At 36.3% G+C, this 20,609-nt stretch overlaps 3 protein-coding genes and 2 non-coding genes across 9 annotated transcripts; 4 read left to right on the top strand and 1 right to left on the bottom strand.

Moving 5' to 3' along the window:
- Positions 1–1,120: 1,120 nt before the first annotated feature.
- Positions 1,121–2,134, bottom strand: LOC130510555 (calmodulin-binding protein 25-like). Its single transcript, XM_057006976.1, has one exon. It carries the CDS (start codon positions 1,999–2,001, stop codon positions 1,297–1,299), a length of 705 nt encoding a protein of 234 aa, XP_056862956.1. The 5' UTR covers positions 2,002–2,134; the 3' UTR covers positions 1,121–1,296.
- Positions 2,135–10,984: 8,850 nt separating this feature from the next.
- Positions 10,985–13,371, top strand: LOC108829422 (UBP1-associated protein 2A). 4 transcript variants are annotated; one of them, XM_018603077.2, is made up of 2 exons: positions 10,985–12,167; positions 12,868–13,371. In XM_018603077.2, exon 1 carries the CDS (start codon positions 11,055–11,057, stop codon positions 12,144–12,146), a length of 1,092 nt encoding a protein of 363 aa, XP_018458579.1. In that variant the 5' UTR covers positions 10,985–11,054; the 3' UTR covers positions 12,147–12,167; positions 12,868–13,371. The 4 variants fall into 4 exon arrangements, with proteins under 4 accessions (XP_018458579.1, XP_018458581.1, XP_018458582.1 ...); XM_018603079.2 differs by having other exon boundaries at positions 12,877–13,371; XM_018603080.2 differs by having other exon boundaries at positions 12,893–13,371.
- A 200-nt stretch (positions 13,372–13,571) lies between these two features.
- LOC108829423 (ABSCISIC ACID-INSENSITIVE 5-like protein 2) lies at positions 13,572–15,507 on the top strand. Of its 2 annotated transcripts, XM_018603081.2 has the most exons (3): positions 13,583–14,763; positions 14,860–14,931; positions 15,250–15,507. In XM_018603081.2, exons 1-3 carry the CDS (start codon positions 14,065–14,067, stop codon positions 15,331–15,333), a joined length of 855 nt encoding a protein of 284 aa, XP_018458583.1. In that variant the 5' UTR covers positions 13,583–14,064; the 3' UTR covers positions 15,334–15,507. The 2 variants fall into 2 exon arrangements, with proteins under 2 accessions (XP_056865350.1, XP_018458583.1); XM_057009370.1 differs by having other exon boundaries at positions 13,572–14,931.
- A 1,482-nt stretch (positions 15,508–16,989) lies between these two features.
- LOC130512036 (U2 spliceosomal RNA) lies at positions 16,990–17,185 on the top strand. The gene has a single exon (XR_008945600.1). It is a non-coding gene; the product is annotated as a U2 spliceosomal RNA (small nuclear RNA).
- Positions 17,186–19,830: 2,645 nt separating this feature from the next.
- Positions 19,831–20,026, top strand: LOC130512037 (U2 spliceosomal RNA). The gene has a single exon (XR_008945601.1). It is a non-coding gene; the product is annotated as a U2 spliceosomal RNA (small nuclear RNA).
- The last annotated feature ends 583 nt before the right edge of the window (positions 20,027–20,609 follow it).

Consider the following 20,609-nt stretch of genomic DNA (forward strand, 5'->3'; position numbering starts at 1 on the left):
CTCAACTCCTTATATAGTCTCCTAGGTCGGTTGGCTTTGACCTAATCCGTCCCCTTCGTTATGGGCCTTTTGGCTTAAAGGCCCAGTCGAGAAGACTGCTCGGCCCGAGCCGCCTGATCGTTTCCATCGGCTTCTCGTCGTTCAGCTATAGAGGTCTCGAGCCGAGTCGCGGCTCGTCAGAAGCCGTCTCCGAGCCGGTCATCCTTTGAATGGTAGTAATGGGCCTCCTATTCGCTGGGCCTTGTGGATGGTGCCAATCCATCCCCAACAAGATCCAACAAAACGATAAGATCATCCAAATCGTGTCCACACTGATTAAAGGTTTCAGAATTTGAAGTCTGTTTAAAGTTTACGTTATGTGTGTTAATGGGTGAGTTTAATCACAACAAGACATAGGCGGTGTCGTGTAGTGTTGGAGTCAAGTATTCAAACGCAAGTGACGTTTTACTGTCTAAACTAAGAACACGACTGATGATGGATGGATGATCACTGCTTCCTCTTTTGTAGCATTGACGTTGACTCAGCTTTTAAACTCGCCTGGCCCCAAGGTGGTATTGGAAAATAAAAAACTGAAACTTTGAACAACTTCAGATTGCTTGGGACTTTTCTCCTCCTCTTTAGATAACTTACTTAATTTAAATACTATATCAAGAAATAAATAGTCTATTTTCTTTCATTCTTTTTATATTTCACAACTTAACCTTTTTAATTAAATTTAAAATAGTCTATTTTAGTTAATTTTTTGTCTGATCACCAAACCCATTACAAGTGTTTTTTAACCTTTTTTTTTTTATGAACGATGTAATCTTTTGACTTGGGCTCTAGCACTATAGTTTACTTTGACATGGTCTCATGGGTGTAGTTCTTGGAAGATAACCTTCTCTTTTGTATAAACTGGTTACTGATTAGTTGTTACACTGAGCTTTTCTTTTGCAACAGTTTCTGGTATTCAATTAAAGAAAATTATATGGATTTGTATCAGTAAAGAACACATAATAATTGGTGGTGTGGTGGTAACGTATATGATTGTCTTATGTGTGATATTGACAACAAATGTCCATAGGGACCATCAAGAAAAGATATTCTTTATCTTGTGTGTTATTTTGTTAATCGTAACAAAAACTAAAAATCGCCATTAACCATTGATTAATTAATCTCCCAACAGTATGAACAAGAGACTCCATAGAATAGATAGCCACCAAGCTCAGGACAATAACAAGAGATGTTCATAACAAAACCAAGAGAGCTACATGGGACTACTACATCTACAAACACTAACTTTTAAATCCGATTCGATCACATAACTTTCCACGACTCAAGCGTCGGGAAGTAACTATCTAACTCCACGGCGGAGCCACCACCACCAACAACACCGGACTTCACCGTCGCCGCCGTACGCACCGGCGCTGAAACAGAGCTGAAATCGTTGACCATGTTCTCCTGGTGATGGTTCGACAAAAACGACGACGTATCGAGCGTGGGAACAGCCGAGGAAGATGGTGGAGGAGGTAGCCTGCTAGCGAGCCTATGCGGCTCCGGCTTCACGACCGGAGAGAAAATGCCGGGGGAAGAAGAACCGACGAACTTCGCGCCGGTGACTTGCTGAACCATATGCCGGAAGTTAGCCGCGTCCGCCGTTATAAACGTGGTCTGAGACTTCTTCGTGGAGACTCGAGACCGGCGTTTCGCCGGTTTGTCTCCGGGACCAACACGCTTCCGCTTCACACCTCCGACGACGGAGATGTCCGGATCTGAGACGAAGGAGACGTTAGAGAGGGTCTGAGGAGGAGAAAGATCGGAGACGGCGGCGGCGGCGGCGGAGTCAAAGTAAGCTGAGGGAGAGAAAGAATCGCCGGCGGGTGTGGTGGATGTGGAGATGGATCTGTGAAGAGCTTTGGCGAGTACGTCACTGTCGTGATCTGGAATTAACCAAGAGTCGATGTTGAAGCTTTGTCGGAACGACCAAGGCTCAACGCTCGCTAATCCATCAAACGACGCCATTTTTTTGTTTTTTTTTTAACTGCGGTGAAATTTGGAATTGAAGACGGTAAAAAAAAATCGAATAGAGATTTTTGGGGCTCTCTGTTTTTTGTTTATAGGAGTGGAGAAGAAGTTAGAGAGTGAAATAATGAAGGCGGAAGGGGAGAGATAATAAATAGGACGGCGGCGAGAGAGAGTGTATAGAGAGAAAACGCGTAGAGAGGAGAGAGAGAGAGAAAGTCAGACACGCGTCAGCAGTGTTGTACGGATGTCTGACTCAGCTCTGTTTGGTCTACGGTCTTAATTGATTAAACCCATAAATCCATGACCAAACTTATCCCGTATTAATTACGGATAATGACGTATAATAATATACTAGAGTTTTTTTTTTTAATGTGGACAGAGTTCTTTAGCGTTGTTTTAACTGATGCATCATTTCTATCAAATTTTCTATGAAGTTATGAATTTGTAATGTGATATAGTTTCTTTTTTTTTGTCACGGTGATATAGTTTCAAAACTATTAAATAACATTTTAAAAACCTATGTCGATGTAAATTATTTTTAAAAATTTAGGAGCTACATGCTAATATTTCACTTGTCTATATTTAAGGCCGGTTCTGTTCATAAACACATGAATGCAACTTGTTTACATGATCTCTTGTCGTGCACCGACTACATTGTCTGTTCCGTCCAAACCGTTTGGATGCAAACTTGAAACAAATAGAAAGAACGAAAGGGAAACGTGCTATATTACGTAATGCAAGTAAAACCTGTGTGAGTAATACTAACAGAAGAATATATAGTATTTAGCAAAAAAGAAGAAGAATATATATAGCACTTAGCTAGCTCCTAGACTCCTAGTCTTCTTTTAATGTGCCCTTTTTTTTTTTTTTTGTCATCTGATGGATTTTTATAGATTTAAACCGAGAAATACATACACAAAGCCGGCAAAGATATTATCTTTCTATCTTTCCGGAGTCATAAGCCGACAAGGTACATAATACCCCTTATGTATAGACGAATATGTATTTGATTTTAAAACGGTTCTTGTTTTGTGTTGATATTTGTTAAACTTCAAAAAATTAACGGTCGGTGAGACGCATCGTATCAAATTTTGGTTTCTATTATAGTGTGACAATGTACACTTATCTAAATTCTCTTGTCTGTCTAAATCTATACGAACCTACAAAAAATGAAACAAACATACATATCTAAGATTGCAAGGAAGAACATTAAAAGAATATCTGATAATAAATCCCACCATCCATGGTTTGACCCATTCGCCAACATACTACGTACGTGATCAAGTCATTTTCCTGTGGAGTATATATTATACATATATACCAAGAGTTTGACCTATTCAATGGTTTTTTTTTTCCACTTCCTTTATTTTAATGAGAAATTTCCCTATTGTCAAATGGGTAAGGCAATTAAAAGCTAAGTTAAAGTTGAGCAAGTTAATTGTATGGTGGTTTAACCAATGACAACACCAAAATTTTCCCGAAAAAATTGACAACAATAAATAGACACTGATTATAATTTATTGACTGTCGTTTTGATATTTAAAACCTAAACATGTAGCTTGTCTCTGTTGATCCGGAACAACCTATAAGGCTATAGCTTAGCTAAACTGATCTTCAATCTGGTATTTAAGTGGAGAGTAGTTTCGAGGACTGTTTAAATCCCCACTTAGATAACGTTTCTTTGCTAAACTGGTTTAATACCATTTCATCCGGTTCAATCTGTGTAACTATGTAAACCATACCCCGTTCGGAATGATTGTTAATCAAATATATTAAAAGAAAGCTAAACTGATATTAATATATGTGATTCAAAGTCGCAAGTTTATTGACTTTTAATTCCACCAGTGACTGGCCAATTTACACTCTTTGCATAGGTTTTATATTGTATAATAAAGGTGTACATCTTCAAACCCAAGACTGGTATACAGCAACGACGGAGAATTATGTCTATTTAAAATATTAATTAGAACAATACGTACTCATTCTAGTGTGAGATTTGAATTTCAGAATATTGACATATTTCTTCCACAGAAGCAGTACAGTCTTATACTGTATATAGTAGCTGAAATATGTTTTCAAAATAAGACATTGATTTGGGATCAATAAGATTCTGAATATACATAGGTGAAAAGGATTGGTTCAAACCTCAGTAGAAAAAAAAGGATTGGTTTATACTAATTAGCATGATTTCCCAATGTGAATGCTATTTTATACTATGTGAAAGTTTTATCTGGAAAACATATTAAATATCATGAATTGCTTTTTAATTTTCTTACACATGCATGCACTAGACTGGACATATATTTCGTTTAAATTTATACTTCTATCACATACATGCAAATTAACTTAATTAGTCGTATGTAACTGAAAGTAACAAGTGTGTCAAAAGCGACAAGTTTTTTTCCTAAAGCGACACACTTGTTACAAAAAAAAATGTTCTAAAATTATACTAAATGATACTGTAACGTGGGAGTCGTGACTGACTGTGAGAGCATCTCCATTAGTGAGACTGGGTTCGAATTCCAAAACAAAATTTTTTATTAATTTTTTTTTCTTTTTAATTTAAAAAAAAAAAAAATAGAACGGAACCAATCGCGGGCCGCCACGTGGCGTGGAGCCCGTAAAACAGTTAAGAAACAGGTTCACTCAGAAGGATTTTTAAGAGACAGGTTCAAAGTGAAAGTGGGTCTCACGATTTTTTTAATATATTTTTTTTTTTGGAACAGTTAAGGATTAGGGGTATAAAACCCCTAATGGAGATGCTCTGAGACTTTTGCATGAATCATGCATGGGGTAACTGAAAATAATTATTCGCCTCGCAATCTTTTTTTTCTCTTTACGCAAAACGCGTCTCGCTCTCGCGTCTCCCAATGTCTCATCCTGCTTGGTATCTTTACACTGTTCACCTCAGAGCCCCATTCTTATCTCTTCTTATTTTCTCCATTTCTTTTCAATAAGAAAAACTAATTCATTTGCACATGGCTTTGTTTTTTTAATTTATCATATAACCTATCAAATAGTCTTTTCTTTTCCTTCGCTGAATAATTATGTTTACTTCATATGTGATTATAAGAGCATCTCCAACCCATAACACTATTTTTGTGTCAAAATCACACTATTTTAGTGTAATTTTAACACTAAAAAGAAGTTCTTCTCCAACCACAACACCAAACTTCACACCAAAAGTTATTTTATAATATTATATGTATTTATCTTTTTATTTCTCATTTATTTATTTGTAAGTTTTATTAATAAAATAAATGAATAGTGTTTTAGTGGAGTGAATAGTGTTTTGGTGTAGTAAATAGTGTCACACTAAATTTGGTGTGAAATTATAGTGTTGCACTAAAATGGTGTAATTTTTACAGTCCCATTGGAGATGGTTTTAGTGTAAAAACTACACTAAAATAGTGTTTTGCAGTCCCATTGGAGATGGCCTAATACTGCATGTATATACCTGCATACATGTATCTAACTAAAATAGAAGCCACCAAACAGATGATAAAACATTTTAATGTCTTAAGATTCAATGTTTTGTAACATTTTAATCGTACAAAAAGCTTCAAAAAATGGTACAAAAAGCTTCCGTATTTTTTTGTGCAACTTCTCTTCTTGTTGATCTCACTTGCGAATTGAATTATTTAGCACAAATATTTAAATCATATAATAAGTCGTGATTTAATATTGTCCCTTACGATTTGTTTTCGCGTGCCTATTTCATCGCAAGTTCCTAGTATCATAAATCGCAGAATCTTAATTGGTCTTGTGATGTCAAATAAAGATAATACTCCACTTCATCTGGTTTCGATCAGATGTCAATAACTCCATATATATTTCGTTGGAGACATACTTAACTATGTTAATGTATTGTAACTCAAAAACTTGATTATCACAAGTATTAAATTGGAGAACGCATATGATACTTGAACTGAAGTCTCATTTTCTATATAGTTTTCATTCTCCTTACTACGTGAATATATCATTTCTCCCTTTTCTTTAACACAAATCTCATTTCTCAAATGTCAGTTAAACTGAATATAATAGAGGGAAAATTGGCTGCTATGCCCATAAACACACCCGTAATTAGCGAAGTATCTTTGAGGTGAAGTAAATATTTTTGTTCCGATTTTGACCCTACTGGTAGTTTACTAGGTGTGTCAAAGTGTTGTGAGCTTTCCTGTTGTGTCAGTGTGGTTGTCAGTCTTCTAGCTTTCTATATATATCTCTTATTATCCTAGTTCTAGTTTTCTTTTTCCTCTATCCTCTTTTTCTTCTTCCTCGATTGAAGTTCTTTTCATTTCTTCTTTAGTTTCTTTTTGTTTTTCTTTTGTTTTTTTTTTCTCTTCATCTTCTCGATTTTAAGTTTTTTTATCAAATTCATTTTTTTAACATTCTATTCACTACCAATTACATAATCTTAAGGAATTAGATTCTTAAAGAATGAAGATGAAGATTGAGAGGAGGCAAGCAAATTCTACCTAAAACTGGAAAGTTTTTAAAGAATCAAGATGAAGATTAAGAGGAGGCGAGCAAATTCTTGATTTTATTTTTTAATAGTTAACATTTAGGTTAACAAATATTTAACTTGTTGCACGATATTAGTTACACAAGTTCATAAGTGATTTTTTGGTAAAATTTTCACTATGACTATCTAAATTTGAAATAAAGTTATGCATTTTTATAGTTAATGTTATTTTAATGTTAATAAATCTTGTATCATATTACAAAATTTATTAACTCACTAACATATTTCGTAACATGTTAACAATTTTTTTAACATGTTAACAAATTTTGTATCTTGTTACGATTTTTGTTAACTCGCTAACATATTTTGTAAAATGTTGGTGGTCCAATTATTGATGAGTTATAATGTAGTTCTATCATAAACTTAGTAAAAGTAGATGTTATTTTAATGTTAATAAATTGTGTACCATGTTAACGAGATTATAGTTGATGTTATTTTACAGTTAACAAATTTTGTATCATGTTACAATATTTGTTAACTCGCTAACATATTTTATAACATGTTAACAAATTTAGTATCTTGTTACAAAATTTTGATAACTCTCTAATATTTTGTGTAACATGTTTAGTGGTCAATTTTCCCGTTTATTTATGGATTAATATCGTAAATAGAATGAATGAAAAAAAAAATAAAAAAACCTGAGAAGAAAGAAATGAGATAACGAGAATATAGATGATTTTACAGAAGCTTTATTTTCTGTGTATGTTTAAATATAAAAATCTAAACTGTATCATGAAAAAGAAAAAAGAGCAGTGTGTTCTTAGAGATAAACTGTAGGAAGAAATATGAAGTAGGAGAAAATAAAATGAAAAAAAAAGAAGAAGAGAACGGAGGTAAGATAAAAAAGAAAGCAATGCTACATTATTTAGCACACTAAACCGAGCAAACGAGTGGAAGAGAAGTCATATAGCTGGAGGCCTAAGATACTAAATAGGAACCTATGATATCAGGTATGTATCTTCAGAAGTCAGACAAACTGACACAATTGCTGAACATCATGTCAAAGAGAAAGACAATTTAGTAACTATAGAAACCGAATTGTATGCTCTTGATCTATTATATCAATCAATGGATACTTTCCTAATATAGATCTCCAATATGGATATTACACTAATTCTCCCTATAATAGATATGCCTTTTAATGAAACTACAAATGGTACCACCTGTACCACTTGTAATCGTTATCAATAACTCTTATACCGTTTTTATATCTATCAATGAAAGATCTTTACATTTTTACCAAAAAAAAAAAAATTCTATCAATGAAAGAGGTAACACTAATTGGCATTGATATTTAAACGAGGGGTAATACATTGCGTGATCGATATGAATCTAATTGCGTGAACAAAACTATCTTGAATTGGTTTAATAATATATATCCAAATTGTATAGATTAGAAAATTCAATTCCATATACAAAGCCAGACCATTCATTTCGTGTTTAAGATGCAAAGAGAAGAAGTGGACCATAAGAAGAAGAAAAACAGATGGACCAATCTTTTACATAGATCACCTTGTTGTGCCTTTCATTTTAGTGGCAATTATTGTAGTCATCAATTTTGGATGACGTAGGCATTGTTCATTCGATTTTATTCGTTTATGTAAATCATTAAGGTTTCGCATCATTTATGTACAAAAATAAAATAATTAATCAATTAACATCACGGAAACTTCGGGGGGTGTATTCAACCAAGAGTTTTAGGTAATTTGTATTAAAATAACAAATCTACTGTTATTCAAACATGAATTTTAAAAACTCATTTAAAATTCACTGTTATTGAACTTGACATTTCGTGAACTACTCTGAAATCTACTGTTATTGAAAATATTTTAAGTTGTGGAGTTTTAAAGTTTTGAAGTGATTTTAGGGTGTTTGGGTGGAGTTTCTTAGTTAAAAAAATTAAAACTCAAATTCCATTGTTTTAGGTGATATTCTAGAGTAGTTTAACAAAAATCACCTAAATCTCTGCAACTTATTAAAATCATCTAAAACTCCATTAAAAATCAAATCACATCAAATGTTAAATTGAATACATCCCCATTATAGAGTTTAAGATATTTTATACTCAAGTTTTATTCGTTTAGAAACTCAAAAACATATAGTAGTATTTTGAAACGAACTGTTTATTCATATATTAACAGTGAAAATGATTGTCATTTATTTAAGAAAGTGATACTTAACTTTTCTTTTAAGTGATATACTTATAGAAGTTATAAATAATAACGAGTCAGCACACAATATATCTATCTTATTAAAATAGAAACATTCTGTTAGACTTAACATTTATTTTGTAAGTTTTTAAATTAAATATACCTTTATACTTTATAGTTAAACCTACATTAAATCACTAATGTTCATTTCTTTATACTGCTATCAATGTTTCCAACAATATACTTGTTTCTTTATACTACTATCAATGTTTCCAAACAATATATTTTTATACTACTATCAATGTTTCCAAACAATACAATAATTAATCTTAGTTATTTTATATCTATCATTTTCTCTTTGAAATTTTGTAGAAACATCATAATTTCATAAATTGCAAAATAATGAACTTTAAAATTTGGATTATAATATTACAAATTATGAAAATATTACAATTTAAATCAAATTAGATTACATATCGGTCATCTATCAGTTCAATCGGCTAGTCTCGGGTTTTAGTGGATTTTTTAATATGAATATTTTAAAAACTTAAATTAAATTGTCAGATCTCCGGATTAACCGGCATAATCACAATCGGGTTGAATTTAAAAACACTGATTTAAATACAAAAATATTTTAAATACACACTCTTTAAAAATTACCAAAATATTTGTTAAGTTATTAGTGAATTTTTTTATCGTAAAATATTCCGCGTTTCCAAAATGCGGGTCAAGATCTAGTTAGTTGTACAACACTTACATAGTCTCGATCATTGACAATTAACCATTGTGAAAAGCTGAGAAACACATCAATATCAGCAACTGGACACTAACTTCTTTTTTCATTTAGTCAGCTTGGTGTCAATTATGTAATACTACTATATTATTATTAATTTAATACGGTCTTCAATATATTCGTATTCGTTGAGTCGACTCACCTGCGTTCAAGAGGTCCCGATAAGCATGAAACTGCTTAACTATACGTCAGTGAATTTTGAAACTCATTTTCTTTCTGTTCGATACTTTTATATTTTTTTCTGTTCTTGGTTAACGGATGTTTATATCATACTAATTAAGATCTAATTACATTTGTAAATTGTAATATGAGTTAAGCGGGTCTCAATTGGTAAAAGAACCCAAAAAATTTAGTTAATCCTACGAAATGCTTACTGTTATATTTCTGATTTGTATTCATTGGAAAAATGCAGTATTGATCATAATATGGGAGGAACAAAAGTCGAGAGACGCCAGCGATGGCGTCACCTTTTTCAAACGATGTAATCATGACAATATCATGACGGTGGGCGTCTAACTCTTAACTTTATATCCGTTATTAATTAGTTTAATCTTAAAATAATTCAAAAGTGATCAATAAAAAAGTAAAATTTGAAACAAAAAGAAAGAGGGACACGTTAGAATGTTGACTTGAAGGAGCGGTCGTGTCAGACGCATTGCCCCCAAAGTTTCTTCATCACTCCCAAGACACTGCCCACTCTTGTTGCCCAAGCTTCTTTCGCCTTTAAGACAATTAAGATTCCTTTTCTTTTCCTAAAAGGTCTGTTATATTGTCCTTTTTGTAGAAAAACAATTAAATCTGATATATAGGATCAGCTGATTAGAACATCATTCTGCAATGAAATTTGTAAAATTTGTAAAAACAATTATAGTCCTTTTTGTAAAAAAAAAAAGATTTTTTTGGTGGAAAATACTTCACAATGATCTCCCAGTTGCAGTGAGCTTAAGTAAGAGAGGATGCAAAATAAATATTTTATGTCAAACATGTGGAGAAGATATTGAAACTATAGAGATCATATGCTTCTTCAGTGTCGAGTTATTTGGGAGATATGGACTATGACACTTAGTGATATTAGCATACACCTGAATCGTAGAAGCACTGTGTACGATTTATTTTCTTATATCCTTAACACAGGTGCTGAAGATCAGAAGTCCATACTTCCAATGATGTTAAGCTGGAGAATATGAAAGATGCGTAACAAGATGGTATATGAAAATAAAAGAGAGCATAGAACCCAAGTCATTCATGCGGTCATAAGAGATGCAATAACTTGGACAGAGATCAACACACGTGGTGAGGAAACAAACCAGGTTACGTCTATGCCACAACCAGGTTACGTCTATGCCACAACACACGTGGTAAGGATCAAGTTCTACGTTATTCTACTCGTTTGCATTTTCCCTAAATGGGCCTTCGAACCTTAAGCCCAAAATTAATATAGGACTACATTTTTAATAGTCAGGGGTAAATTAGTAAATCTGGGATCATATAGCATAGATAAGAAGAGGATCAACTTCTTTCTTCTGGAAGAAACCAAAGAAAATTTCGAAACCCTAAGAAGACTCGCTGCTCGATTTACACCATGACGAAGAAGAGAAAGCTCGAACCATCGCAGAATCAGATTGAAATCGATAATCAGCTCAATCAATCAGGCGGCGATCACGACGACGATGAGCCGATTCAAGATCTGCTGGAACCGTTCTCCAAGGAACAGCTTCTCGATCTCCTCAAACAAGCAGCGGATCACCATCCCGACGTCGCGAATCGAATCCGCGAAGTAGCCGACGAGGATCCATCCCACCGGAAGATCTTCGTGCACGGACTCGGGTGGGACACCACAACCGAAACCCTAATCGAAGCTTTCAAGCGACACGGAGAGATCGAGGACTGCAAGGCCGTGTTCGATAAGGTCTCGGGGAAGTCTAAAGGCTACGGCTTTATACTGTTCAGGTCTAGGTCGGGTGCTCGCGACGCGCTCAAGATGCCTCAGAGGAAGATTGGGAGCCGAACGACGTCGTGTCAGTTAGCTTGTAAAGGACCTGTCTTTAGTGGTGGTGCTCCTGCTCAGGGTTTGAGCACGGAGAGGAAGATTTATGTTAGTAATGTGGGAGAAGAGGTTGATCCGGAGAAGCTGCTGGAGTTTTTCTCTAGGTTTGGTGAGGTTGAAGAAGGTCCGTTGGGACTTGATAAGTTTACTGGGAGACCTAAAGGGTTCTGTCTTTTTGTGTATAAGTCTGCTGAGAGTGCTAAGAAGGCTTTACAGGAGCCGCACAAGACGTTTGAGGGGAATGTTTTGCATTGCCAGAAGGCTATAGATGGTCCCAAACCAGGCAAGGCGCAGCAGCAATTCAACAGCAATAACAATGGTTACGGTGGTGCGCCTGGTGGTGGTGGTCATGGGCATCTCATGGATGGTAACCAAGTCATTGGACAGGCTTTGACTGCTTTGTTAGCATCGCAGGGAGCTGGTTTGGCGTTTAACCCAGCTATAGGTCAGGCCTTTAACCCAGGGTTAGCTGGAATGCCAACTGGTTATGGTACTCAAGGTATGATACCTGGGTACGGTGTACAACCTGGGTTGCAAGGTGGTTATCAGACTCCACAGCCTGGTCAGGGAGGCAAAGGCAGAGGGCAACATGGTTTGGGGCAATACTCTCCTTACATGGGCCACTAGATGTATCATGTAGCGACTCAGGTATTGCAATGAATAACTTCTTTTCACTTGTTTCATTTAACTTCATATGGAACTAACCTAACCTCTAAAGAAAAGAACTTTCAGTGTCTTGACCCATACGGTGTGCTTACATGATAAGAGACGTTACTTTTTTGCAGTTTTATTTGTAACAGCTTGTTACTTATAACTGTTTTTTTTTATTTCTGAAGGGTTTTCTGTTTTTGGACCGATTGAGATTGTGAAAAAGCTTTTCTTATTTTCTTAAATTGATTGTGCAGATATCCGAAAACAGTGTTTTTTAATATTGGCTTGGTGATTCTTCTGAAGTTTGTAAGGAGCTTGATGCAAATGAAGTCTTTATGAAATGTTTACTCTTTGGTCGCTCACAATGCCATACTCATAAAACCTTTTAATGAGTTTTTTTTTATTTTATTTTCACCAACTATTATCTTTATGCTATTCCTAGAAACAGTTTGTACTATTTTCAGTGTTGATGTCTTTTATATCTCAGTTTTCTGAAACATCCCCGTAGAATTTTCATTTGTAAAACTAAAAACAAACAACTATGCTCCTTGTTCGCGGTCTTCAAACTAGTTTTCAGGATTTTATAAATAGTTTTATTCGATCTATCTTCTTCACGGTTTTCATGTATTTGTGTATGTTTGAACAACCTAGCAGTATATCAATCTTGAATATTTTGTAATATGCTCTGGGTTGTTAGAGCTGACAGGGGCATATATGCTCAGGTGGTTTGGAGCCAAGGCCCTCTCTCCTATCCGCTTGGGGAGCTGAAGCTGCTGCTCTTGTATGGGCAATGAACTGTCTTAGATAGTCTTGGTTTCAGAGAGGTCTTGATGCAGGCTGTAAAGGACCAACAACATGGCCAAGACTATACAAAGCTTCACAAGAGACATCCTGGTAGTCTTGAAGAACTTCTCATTTTAATTTTCGTGGAAGACAAGCGAATGAATCTTGCTGCTGATCTTATTGACAAAACAACCTCTTCCTCGCCTACTTCTTTTCGCTATTGAATTATTGTATCCCCTATTGGCTTGAGTCCAACCAGTGATCTGAACTATAAAGGGAAAGAACCTATGTTTGTTGTTCTCAGTTCCAACACAGCTAAAAAATCCCATGTACTTCAAAATCTGTCTTCAGACAACACATTTGAGCTGTGTTTTCTCCAGACAGACGACTAAGATGTTTTCAGTTAAGTCTTTACATATCTGGATTGTGCTTTCGACGTTTTTGTTTACCCCAAAGGCTAAGCCAGTCTAAATGCAGAATTGGTTGAAGTTTAGCCGAGCACATGTAGTGTAGTGTTGTATATTCCGAGAGAATAAACTTGAAATCCACCTCTCTTCATCGAAATCAAAGTAACCACTAATTGCAATAATTAAAATAAACCAATCTTTGAAAGTTAACGAAGTGACACTTACTCAATCAAAAGGTTTCTCCTTACTTCTCTCCTGCGCGAAACAAAAGAAGTGAGAGAGAGAGAGAGACACAACACACAAACAACACACAGAGAGTTTAGGTCTGCTTTTGTAAAATCTCCATTTCTCTTTGCACTTAAATCATTTCTCTTTTCTCTCCCACTCACTCACCACTTCAATAAATAAAAAACCCAAATCTCTCTCTCTCTCTCTCTCTCTTTGCATAGATCTGATTGATCCTTTTCAAGCTCAAATTCGTTTTACCCTTTTTCCAAAGATCCTACCTTTTTTAATCTCTTCCTCGCAAAGCGTTTCTGCATCTTGCATTCGCTAGCCACTCTGATGCTGCATGCAGCTCCCAAGACCCTTTCAGATTGCATGTTCCCCAACTCCACCTTACTAAAAACCGTTCCTTTCCCCTCCTCCTCGATTTGAAAATTCAGATTAAAAAGTTTCAATCTTTTTATCTATCTGTGTTGTTTATGGATTCTCAGAGGGAACTTAAATCTAATTCCTTGAATAGGCAAGGCTCTCTTTACAGCTTAACACTCGACGAGGTCCAAACCCATTTAGCGGGTTCGGGTAAAGCACTCGGAAGCATGAACCTTGACGAGCTTCTCAAGAGTGTCTGCTCCGTTGAAGCTAACCAACAGCAGCAGCAGCAGCAGGAGGATCTCTCTCTCTCTCGTCAGGGGAGTTTGACTTTACCACGAGATCTCAGCAAGAAGACTGTCGAGGAGGTTTGGAAAGACATTCAGCACAACAACACTAATGGAAGTAATGCTCAGGAGAGGAGAGATAATAATAAGCAGGCTACGTTGGGTGATATGACGCTTGAGGACTTGTTGTTGAAAGCAGGGGTTGTGACTGAGACGGTTACTGGTGGTGGTGGTGGTTTAGGGGAAAACAACATACCTCAGGCTGCTGGTCCGTGGGTTCAGTATCATCAGCTTCCGTCGATGATGCCACAGGGTCAGTCTTTCATGCCGTATCCTCCGGTTGGTGACATGCAAGGGGCGATGGTGTCTCAGTCTTCTCTTCTGATGGGTGGTGATACGCAAACAACTCCAGGGAGGAAGAGGGTTGCTTCTGGAGAGGTTGTGGAGAAGACTGTTGAGAGGAAGCAGAAGAGGATGATTAAGAACCGAGAGTCTGCTGCTCGTTCTCGTGCTAGGAAACAGGTAACTGCAAATTGCCTTGCTGAAGATAGAGTGTGTGTTGCCTTTTCTCTTTGGTGTGTCTTAACATTGGGTGTTGTGATGATGATGGATGAGCAGGCTTACACTCAGGAGCTAGAGATCAAAGTTTCACGGTTAGAAGCAGAAAACGAAAGACTCAGGAGGCAAAAGGTAATCTTCTTCTGCAGCCTTTGGACCTTTTGGTTATATACATGCATTGATTGTGATTGGTATTTGAGATTGAAGGACTAGTCATTAGTAGTAGTGAGAATTGTCATTTATTAAGTTTTGGATTCGAATTAGAGAGAATAGTAGATGATATGATAGAAGTTGTAGTAAAGTATGGCACTAGAGAAACGCTATATAGATTGTTGTTTCTTTGCTTCTTGGAAGAGTCTTTTATGGGTCATTAAACACAACATATTAACACATGACAAGACACATCTTCCTCTGTAGCAGAATCTTACATTGTTTTCTTTACTTTTGCAGGAGGTAGAGAAGATACTTCCAAGTGCACCACCGCCTGATCCCAAGCGGCAGCAGCTCAGACGAACAAGCTCAGCTCCTTTCTGATCCCAAAAAACTATGTTTTTTTTTTGTTTGTTTCTGTGCCGGTTTGATTATAAAAGAAAAGAGAGGAAGGCAGCTTTTGTTTGTTTGTACATTCGGTTAGACTTTCTTTTGTCTTGGAGCGATTCTGTTAACTTTCTTAAAACCATCATGAGTTAATTTTAGTAGCAACAGCAATCGTATTTGTTCAGTGTTAATTATCAATTTGAGAGGTTGAGCGGAAGAAGAAGAATACAACAATACTTTTAGACAGTCTGTAACATGGATCACGCAGGAAGGAGAACTGTTTCAGTTTGCAAAGCTTTCTACTTATTGGTCACCTATGAACTGTCTACAAGCTGTTTGTGGAAATGCCTAGCTGAATTGTTTAAATATTTGATTGGACCGTTTTGATATATTGAGCTTGAATTCAATTACTTGAACTGGAGCTCTTTGTTTCTCAGCTTGTAGTTGAAACCAAACACACCAAAGGCATGTTTTGATCAGTGCTGCTGTGTGGCTTTTAATATAACAACTGCTGGAAATACAATGAGGAATTTTGGTAAGAGTGCTCATCTCATTCCTTCTTAGAAAACCTTGTCACAGACAAAATATGAATATCTCTCTTAAACCAGCCATGCACTAACCTATGGTTATATCAGAGTAAACTATATTCTAAGCCATGATTTTGTTACTTTATTGTTACTTTGTTGTACTATAGGACAAACAGGAGACTTGGGATGTTCTATCTGCTGCATTGGCTGTCATTGTAGTAGAATGCATCGGAGCTTTGATGTACAGAGCATCCGTCCCATTAGTTAACAAAAACGCGGAGCGTAGTCACCATGTTTAACTATTGGAAGACCGGACTCGCCATTGGATTGTTCCTAGAGTCTCATTCAAGTATGAAGTTAGGCACAACAAATCTTTTAAGCTCTGGTGATGATTCCAGTGAATGAAAACTCTTGGCTGCGTTACAGGTTTTTAGCAAAACCTGGCTCAAGAATTGACAAGAGTGGCCAGCAAAAGCTGTGTCCATTTTATACCTGAAACCAATACATGAATGCTGTGAAGACTTAACCACTCACTCAGGTCTCGGACTTTTCTAATCGCTAACTGCAAGACGAGGGACCAGACCTTCCTAGCTACTAAAAAGCAAGTCACCAGCAAATAGTGTTCGAGTCTTGTGAACATTGCCATGTATTTTGCTTTTGCCATGTATTGCATCATTGTAGATTGATAAAATTATAATAGCATTGATTCTCTGAAACATCGTCTCACATTGCTCTGTTTTTTAAGTCCTGTTGAGAAAATAACAAAAATATATGACTTTTGAACTCTCTGTACGCACAAATCACTAAGCTTCAAGTATCACGAGCTCACAGGTATCTTATGGATCTACATAGTTCTGAAATCAACGCCAAAAGAGCACACAAAGGTAGAAACAAAAAAGAGTATTTGAGACCTTATTCAAAACTGTTCAAACCCAAACAACGATGCTTTTCATAATCTCTGACAAGAACCAGATTGCCAAACCTAAAGACGAAACGGGAGACTCGACGTCGTATTGGGTGCTTTATAGATGAGTGACTATTTTAAAAAGTCCCACATCGGTGAGCCAAAGAAGTTTGGTCATATGCTTCGCAGTATATAATGAAGCGGAGTCTAACATAACAAATCATACCTTTCTCGGCCTTTTGGCTAAGATCAAGTGTAGTATCTGTTCTTATCAGTTTAATATCTGATATGTGGGCCATCGGCCCGCTCGATATTAACTCTATTTTTTGAGGGAGAAAGCCTATCAAGATAGCTTGCTATCTGGGCTTTCACGAGTCGCCCATGCGTTGCACTACTGCACGGGCCTGGCTCAATCCACCAATATTTAAGTCTAATTTAAAATATAAAACGTTATCTAGTTGAAATATCAGAGTAGGGTTTACCGCCCACATCACTTTTCAGTCTTACCGGCCCACATCATTGTTCAGCCTGACCGGCCCACGTCACTGATCTGTTAGATATTTGGCCCAAATTAAATCTTTCTTGATAGTTGTTATTCTGAGCTTGGGTTTCCAACTTCCTAAGAAAATTTGGCAATCTTATCAGTTCAACATGTAATCTCAATTTGTATTTGAAAATAAGCAATGGCAATTGAGGGCATGAATCTCGACAATGTTTTAGTGATTCAATTGAACATAACATAGACGACGGAGGAACAAAATCAAACAAAAAGATAACAATAATATATCACCAGAACCCAAATATTCCACCAATCAACCATAGAGAGCAAAATAATAATAGAACATAACCATGCAAAAACTCATGATAAAAGTACGAAGGAAGCTCGAAGCTAAATGTTTTCAAGTGTCAATTCTCAAGGGATGCAATGCTCACATTGATTGTGATTGGTGTTAAAGTTGAAGGGCTAGTTATTAGTAGTGAGAACTGTCATGTATTAAGTTCTGGATTCGAATTAGTGGAAATGGTAGATGATAGAAGATGTACTAAAGTATGGCACTAGAGAAAGGCTACATAGGCTTAATCTTTGTTGTTTCTTTGCTTCTTGGAAGAGTCTTTATGCGTCACTAGACACAGCATATTAGCACATGACAAGACATATCTTCCTCTGTAGCAGAATCTTACATTGTTTTCTTTACCTTATAGGAAGTAGAGAAGATCCTACCAAGTGCACCACCGCCTGATCCCAAGCGGCAGCAAAAGAGAGAGGAAGACAGCTTTTGTTTGTTTGTACATTCGGTTAGACTTTCTTTGTCTTGGAGCAATTTTGTTAACTTTCTTGAAAACATTAAGAGTTACTTTAGTAGCAACAGCAAATCGTTTTGTTGAGTGTTGGATTATCAAAACAAAAGGTTGAGCAGAAGAAGAATACAACAAATACTTTTAGACAGAGTCGGTAACATAGATCACACATGAAGGAAAACTTGTTTGAATTTGCCAAGCTTTCTACTCAAATGTAGACATTTATCTTAACTTTGATCATAAGAACTTGCTTGGTAAATGTAGAGCAATAGCCAAGCTTGAAGTTAAACCAGGCGACTCTATGCCAAGAAATTCACAGAGACAAAGGTGCTTTCTTACTTAGTATTTGCTTGGAGTTTTGTTCTCTTCTCTCTGCCACTTCCTCTGTTGGTCAGACACCAAAGGCAAGTTTTGTTTTTGTAATTTGGAAACATCAGTGTTGCTGTGTAGCTTTTCTATATAATGACAGCTGGAGATACAATGATGATTTTTGGCAAATATTGCTCATTCTGCTCATCTCATTCCCAGACAAAACATGAATATCTCTCAACAGACCCTAACCAGCCATTCACTAACACATGGTTATATCAGAGTAAACTATATCTAAGCCATGATTTGTTGCTTTAATGTAATAAGGAGTAGCAAGGCCCTTCAGTTTCTAACCCTATTTACTTGTACCAAACTCTTTCGTAAGTTTTCACTTATTGCACACTTCAACTTGTCCATTCTTGTGTCTTAGTTGAAGATCATGTGACTAAATTCATCTTTCGTTTTGCAGGAGAATGTCATTGACAACAATCAGGAGCCTGGTTGGTGGGGACAGATTAGATCCACCATCCGGTTCTTCAAGTAACAAAAGCTCCAGACGTCCAAAGACTAATCAAAGCCATACAAGATCTTATCAGAACTAAGCTTCTGTTGAAAATCCAGGAGATTAAGAAAGATCTCCCCAAGAAACTGTGCAACTGCTATCTGCTGCCTTGGCTGTTATTGTAGTCGAATGCATCGGAGCTTTGATGTACAGAGCCTCCAGTGAGCTTTGATGAACAAATCTTTTGAGGTCTTGTGATGATTCCAGTGAATGAACACTCTCTTGGCTGTGTTACAGGTTTTAGCTAAGAACATGGAAGAGACAACACAACTAAAACCTGGCTCAAGAGTGGGCAGTGTGGCCAGCAAAATGTGGCAAGCTGCGTCCCTGTTATGCCTGAACTGAAAACCAATACATGAAGGTTGTGAAGACTTACAAACTAAGGTCCCATACAATTTTCTAATCGCTAACTGTAAGACAAGGGACCAGACCGTCCTAACTTGTATTGTGAGTCATAACTATTGCATCATTGCAGATTGATAAGTTTATAATAGCATTGATTCTCTGAAACATCTTCGTCTCCCATTGCCCTGGTTTTGAAAACCTGTTGAGAAGTTAACAAAGATATGATCATTGAATTCTCTGTTCTGCAATCAATGCCAAAGGACACACACACATAAGTAGAAACTAGACAGAGCACTTGAGAAGATCTTCTTCGAAACTGTTCCAGCCCCAGACGGCGATGCTTTTCAAAATCTCTGACAAGAACCAGATAGCTAAACCCAAGACAAGTACATCGAAGAACCTAAAGAAGAAGATCGTGGATATTCGACGTCGTATTGAGTATCTATAAACGAGTGCCTTTTGTTTTTAAAGTCCCACATCAGTAAGGAAAAGTAAGTTGTTCATAAGCTTTGCAGTATAAATAAGAAGCCAAGCGCCACTTCCAAATCATACCTTTCTCGGCCTTTTGGCTAAGATCAAGTGTAGTATCTGTTCTTATCAGTTTAATATCTGATATGTGGGTCATCGGCCCGCTCGATATTAACTCTATTTTTTGAGGGAGAAAGCCTGTCAAGATAGCTTGCTATCTGGGCTTTCACGAGTCGCCCATGCGTTGCACTACTGCACGGGCCTGGCTCAACCCACCATTTATAAAGTCTAAAATTAAAATTTAAAACGAATCTAGTTGAAATGCTAGATTAGTGCTAAACGGCCCACATCACAGTTCTATTAGACAATTGCAACAACTAACTTTCGCCAATAATTAAGTCAAATATTAAAATTTAAACGAATCTAGTTGAAATACTAGAAGTAGGGCTGACCGGCCCACATCACTTATCTGAACAGAGTATTTGCGTTTCTTTAAACAATTTGGCCCAAATCATATATAACTTTACAGTTAAAATCAGGTCTTAGAGTGATTTTTCTTGGTCACCAGTTCAGTGATTTCTAACTGAATTATCTTTCTGTATTTTCACATTTAACAAAATAAAACTTAGAAAACCATAAAAGGAGGGTAATTTCTAATAACTAATGGTATATTGTAATAGTAAAAGCATTTATACTTCAGTATTTGACATGTGCCAATGGACCAACCTTAAATAAGAAAAAACTGTAAAATAAGTTTTGCTTTCTTCTTGGTTGAGAAGCTCTTTCTGTGGTTCTCATTCAACTTATTCTTCTTCCTCTTGTTCAGTTTGATTCCTTCTTCATCATGGTCATTATTCTT

Source organism: Raphanus sativus, chromosome 4 (assembly GCF_000801105.2).
Source record: "Raphanus sativus cultivar WK10039 chromosome 4, ASM80110v3, whole genome shotgun sequence".
Classification (NCBI taxonomy): domain Eukaryota; kingdom Viridiplantae; phylum Streptophyta; class Magnoliopsida; order Brassicales; family Brassicaceae; genus Raphanus; species Raphanus sativus.

Coding starts and splice junctions, on each gene's coding strand:
- LOC130510555 (XM_057006976.1), bottom strand. CDS start 2,001: ATGGCGTCGTTTGATGGATTAGCGAGCGTTGAGCCTTGGTCGTTCCGA.
- LOC108829423 (XM_057009370.1), top strand. CDS start 14,065: ATGGATTCTCAGAGGGAACTTAAATCTAATTCCTTGAATAGGCAAGGC. Junction 14,932..15,249: donor AAAGACTCAGGAGGCAAAAG/GTAATCTTCTTC, acceptor TTACTTTTGCAG/GAGGTAGAGAAGATACTTCC.
- LOC108829422 (XM_018603077.2), top strand. CDS start 11,055: ATGACGAAGAAGAGAAAGCTCGAACCATCGCAGAATCAGATTGAAATC.